The following is a 5,581-nucleotide window of genomic DNA, read 5'->3' as shown; positions in this document are numbered from 1 at the left end:
TATATATATATATGGGATCTTAAACATCATTAAAGGAGTGGCTGTAACTTTAGGGAAATACATTTCTTTGCTTTCTGGCACAGAGTTAGATGAGAAGATCTGAATCACATCGTGTGTGTGTGTGGGCTACAGTAAATATGAAGCTATAGCCAGCAGCCTGTAGGCTTAGCTTAGCATAAACAGAAGGGAACAGCTAGCCTGGCTCTATCCAAAGGTATCAAAATCTGCCTGCCAGCAGCATTAAACTCACTTAATGTTATCTCTTTTGTTTATTTAGCACAAAAGCCAAAGTGTAAAAGTTCGAAATTTCATGGGGGGTTAGGCTATATACCGAACTATTTCTTAGCAGGTAGCTGTTGCCGCGTAGCTATCGGAGATGCAAGGAAGTTAGTGTGCCCAGCCAACCCAGATATAACATGTGAATCTGTGGTTGAGCCGCTCATCAGTATTGTCCACGCCAAGGCCATAACTTGTGATTAGGCGGCATTCCTTCATTTTAGGGGGCCACGAGCAATAATGGGTGGGAACCACTGGACTAGACCAGATATTATATTAAGTTTAAGAAATCATTTTGACTTTGTTTGTCAGGAGTCAGTGGTGAATTGTTCAAATTGTTGAGTTGTTTGTTGCTTGGCCATCAGCTATTATAATTAGCTACCTGTTTAGTTACTGTGTCATTTTTAGTGTCAATTAAAAAAAAAAACAACAAAAAGTATCAGCGCATGTAAGATGCCACAGTTTGCCTGTGTGTGTCTGTGTCTGTGCCTGTGCCATATCATTAACTGTAGCCTGTGCAAACGTATAGTTTATTTCACCATGGTACCCCTTCTTTCTCACCAGTGCCTATACAGAAGCCTACAATGTTTGTTTGGTGGCTGCCGCTCCGCAGACTTTTTCAGAGGGTGATGCCGGGAGAGAGACGGTGGCTGAGGAGGACCAAGGACGCACCTCAGAGGAGGAAGAAGGAGGCAGCAATTACGATAGACAGGTTAGTTCCTTTGTATACAGTCTATGGTTAGTTCTGACAAGTGTGTGTTAAGTTTGTGTAGAGGCTGTGTGGCGGATGCATGTTTTGGAATTTTAGATTCCTATTGTGAAAGTTTAGACTTAAAATGTAAAATCTGTTAAGCAGCTGATAACGTTCAGTCTTATTTTCCTATTTTCAACTGTTTTCACCATAGGACTGCTACCTGCTGTCCTTTTAAAAGGGATTTTATTTGTGTTGTTGCCTTTTCTCAAATGGTAGGTAGAAATGACGACCTAACAGAACAGAACAAAATAAAACAAAGTGAGCTGTTTTTCACCCTGGGCAATTGCAAAATTGCCCTCACAAGCCAGGATTTTAATGTGGGTTAATGGAGGTTAATGGGCTACTACAACGCCACCCTCATTATTTAGAATTTGATTGCCGCTTGGAGACGATGTGGAGAGGGGAGCCAGCTATATTTGTTGAACTGGTGCCAAAATGCTTCAGCTCTTCCTAACCCTGGGCTTATTACAAGTAAATAACATGATTGTTTACAGCCTGATGGCCGATCCAGAGCCTTTTACATCGCAAAAGAGCTTGTGGATACGGAGAGATTGTAAGTCACACTAATTTCCCATATCAAACATCTCTCTCTCATCACTTATCGGTCTGAACTAATCAGGTTCCCTTCACTTTCCTGTTTAATTTTATATTTATTTCTCTCACCACAGACACGTGAAAGCCCTCAAGCTCCTCCAGGAAGTAAGTGATGTATCTCTATTCTCTATAAATATGCAATTGCAATATAATTCTCATGTACATATCTAGATATTCTCAGTGGCTACAGGCTACTACAGGCTGTCTGAGCTCTGTGAAGGGGTAGTTGCAGACTTACATGTTAAAGAATTAATGTTCTTTAGCTCAAGTATACATTTTGTCACGGTCGGTGGGTGCGTAAAGCAGGAGTGAGCCCAAATGCAAGACACTGTGAGCTGAGGTTGAGTTCCGGGGTTTATTTATCCCAAGCACAACATACAGGCATGAACAGAACTCACAAGTACAGGAACTAGTACATCCAAAAGGTAGCAACAAGTAGAAACACAGCATCCAACAGGACTGACATGCAACAATGGCCAGACAGGGAATGAACAGAAACACCAGACATTTATACACAGGGACTAACGAGCAGGGCGGGAGCAACACAGGTGACTGGGATCAGGGTTAACGAGGCAGAGAGACAGAAGGGAAAAACAGAGTGACTGGATGACAGGCAGATTACTGGAGGTGAGCAGACATCACACAAGTACTGAACACTAAACAAATCAAAGTAAGAAGAAACAGATCAGAATAATGAAAATAACAAACTAATCCAGATCACAACTAAACAAGCAACACAGACCAAAGCTAAGACTTGAACAGAACTCAGGACAGACATGGGCAAAACACAGAAGTACACAGACCAGGAGTAAACACTTAAGACATGAACTAAGGCACAGGACTAAGAACTAAAGACACAACCTAGTAACTAAGATACAAGACCCGACACATATGAAGTAACTTACAGATGCGGATGAATGCAATAATAAAGGCTACACAGAGACTAAAGCAGAATGAACAAAATCAGATTAATAAAACTGGCAGAGAACATAAATGACACCTAACCAACAGACGGAACCCAAGCATGGTGGTGGGGAAACTAACACATGAGGGACAGGAACAGAACTAAAGTACTAAGGCAGACACCGAGATAACAGGACAGATCAGAACCACCACACAGAACAAGCAGAAGACTGGATACAAGACCACAGACAGACAGGACTGAAACCCAGACACAGAGAAACCAAAATCATAACACCGAGAAGGCATGGCCAAAATAATATAACACAGACAAGCTCAGGGCAGGATCGTGACACATTTTATCTCTTTTTAAAGAAGTGTAATTTAATGTATTAAAGAAATGTAAACGTCTTTGTCTGCTTGCCTGTCTTGAGCAATCTAATCCTGTCAAAAATTACATGTTATGTGTCATGTATATATGTTTTTTTTAGCAGATGCACACTATATTTACTTTAATTCCATCGTTATATATGAACTTTTATGAAATGCTGTTCATGTTGTGTTTCTGTTCTGTGTGCACGAATACTCAACATTTGCTCAACATTCATTCACATTCACACGTAAAAGCTGCACACTACAAACAGTCTGATCTGTTGGCCTCTGAGCGGCTTCACTGGTTTAAAGGCACCTCAGCAGGGATAATGAGGGAGGAACAAGTGCTTCCCTTTCACTTCCCTAACTAGATTTATCCCTCTGGTGTGGGGATTAAACTAGTGACCAAATCACAGCTGCTCTAGTGTTCTTATCTATGATGAGGTTTCCTGATCTAATAGCTCATGTACTCCCTGCTGTCAGATATTATCTTGTTGTACTTTTGCAGAAGAAGTGGAGAAAAGAGGAAAAACAGTGCAGACTTCAGTGAAATTGTAAGTTTAGTGAGATTTTGAACATAAACTACAAAAAAGTAATTGTTTCTTCACACTTGCCCATGTGCCAGGACTTTCGGGAAGCTGTTGGGGCAGCAGTTGGGGACGAAGGGGATTCTGTGTTGGATGAAGAGAGGCTTCGAGAGATTCTCAATGAACTGCCCGATGTTTACACCCTGCACCGCAGAATCCTCAACGAGCTGGAGAATCGAATCCGACACTGGTGAGACGTGTATACCACCCAATGCTGTTAATACTACATGCTATAACTAAAAAAGGAATTACCCTCCACACTCGTCCCTCTTGTTCCACAGACTGCACACATTAATGCAGCTCAGAAAGCTTGACATGTAACCTGAGGACTGGTGCACGCTGCTTCTCCTCTATCCTCTCACCTCTGTTTCTCCATTCAGGGAGGAGAGCCAGAGGATTGCAGACATCTTCCTGTCCAGAAAAGCAGAGTTCTTGGTTTTTACCACTTATATCGGCCACTACGACCGAAGCATGAGCCTGCTGGAGGACAGCTGCCGAACTTCACCTGCCTTCGCAGCCATTGTTCATCAGTTTGAGGTTAGACCTACGGCGCTTCTCTAACTCTAAATATCAAACGCATAATGCAACACAAAATGGAATCCATAAAAAAAAAATCTACATTTAAAACCTTCTCAAAATTAAAATTTAAAATCACAATTATACACAAAAACATGATATGAATGGATCTTTCTGAGAATTAAATGCCCTCTCATGAGCTCAAGGGAAAGCACACAACTGTGATAAATTTCTTTAATTATACTGGAATAGGAAACACTTTGAGGTGGTGAAGACAGAGGCAGAGGTAAAAATAACAGTGAAACTTTGGTTTCAACATCACATATTTGATGGTTAACAAGAGTCCCACTTATCTCTGCACATTATCTGTTATCAGCAGATGTCAGTGCAGTGTGGGTTTGTGGGTGTGTGTGTCTGTCTTGTGTGCAATGACAAGGATGAAAAGAGGTAGCAGAGATGGCCATGGCTAAGTGTGTGGTATGGGCCTGTGAGCATGTGTCTGTGTGAGAGCGATTAAAATCAAAAGATGCAAACCCTTAACAGGTTCAAACAAAAGGCCGCTATGTGAATAAAAGTAGGAATTTAACAAAGTTTTCTTGGCTGTTAAAAGAACCTTTCATGACACCCAAAGGAAAAATATATTCCATGTTTTTAGATTTTATACGTTTGAGATGAGCCACTCAGAACGACGATTAAACACTGAACGTCTCTTTAAAAACAGCAGACTCTTAAAATGTATGTAAGTCTCATTTCCCAACAGCTTTTTTTGAGCTGCATAACATATCCAAACAATGCACTTTAGTGAGGAGTTATAATTAGCCTCAATTAAATGAACAGACACAAGACAGTGTTTTTTAAAGCCAGAGAAGCTTTTAAGTTGATAAGTTGAAAATGTGAAACATGTTAAAAAAATATATGATAGTATGCTTAACAGTTCAACATGGAGATTGCAGCATGAATTTACATTTACAGTGCCTTGCGAAAGTATTCGGCCCCCTTGAACTTTTCGACCTTTTGCCACATTTCAGGCTTCAAACATAAACATATAAAACTGTAATTTTGTGTGAAGAATCAACAACAAGTGGGACACAATCATGAAGTGGAACGAAATTTATTGGATATTTCAAACCTTTTTAACAAATAAAAAACTGAAAAATTGGGCGTGCAAAATTATTCAGCACCTTTACTTTCAGTGCAGCAAACTCTCTCCAGAAGTTCAGTGAGGATCTCTGAATGATCCAATGTTGACCTAAATGACTAATGATGATAAATAGAATCCACCTGTGTGAAATCAAGTCTCCGTATAAATGCACCTGCTCTGTGATAGTCTCAGAGGTCCGTTTAAAGCGCAGAGAGCATCATGAAGAACAAGGAACACACCAGGCAGGTCCGAGATACTGTTGTGGAGAAGTTTAAAGCCGAATTTGGATACAAAAAGATTTCCCAAGCTTTAAACATCCCAAGGAGCACTGTGCAAGCGATAATATTGAAATGGAAGGAGTATCAGACCACTGCAAATCTATGAAGACCCGGCCGTCCCTCTAAACTTTCAGCTCATACAAGGAGAAGACTGATCAGAGAT

General features: G+C 40.7%; 1 protein-coding gene across 3 annotated transcripts in view; it reads left to right on the top strand.

Moving 5' to 3' along the window:
• The window catches only part of LOC123956508 (FYVE, RhoGEF and PH domain-containing protein 5-like), a 23,065-nt gene that overhangs the window by 7,595 nt on the left and 9,889 nt on the right, over window positions 1-5,581 (top strand). For all 3 annotated transcript variants that reach the window (XM_046028735.1, XM_046028734.1, XM_046028732.1), the window contains exons 3-7: window positions 841-988; window positions 1,525-1,583; window positions 1,699-1,729; window positions 3,522-3,673; window positions 3,864-4,020. In XM_046028735.1, the coding sequence (XP_045884691.1) occupies window positions 841-988; window positions 1,525-1,583; window positions 1,699-1,729; window positions 3,522-3,673; window positions 3,864-4,020 (547 nt within the window). The remainder of the gene's footprint in view (window positions 1-840; window positions 989-1,524; window positions 1,584-1,698; window positions 1,730-3,521; window positions 3,674-3,863; window positions 4,021-5,581) is intronic.

This window comes from Micropterus dolomieu, linkage group LG18, assembly GCF_021292245.1.
Source record: "Micropterus dolomieu isolate WLL.071019.BEF.003 ecotype Adirondacks linkage group LG18, ASM2129224v1, whole genome shotgun sequence".
Classification (NCBI taxonomy): Eukaryota; Metazoa; Chordata; class Actinopteri; order Centrarchiformes; family Centrarchidae; genus Micropterus; species Micropterus dolomieu.
This window is presented reverse-complemented; position numbering and strand designations above follow the sequence as displayed.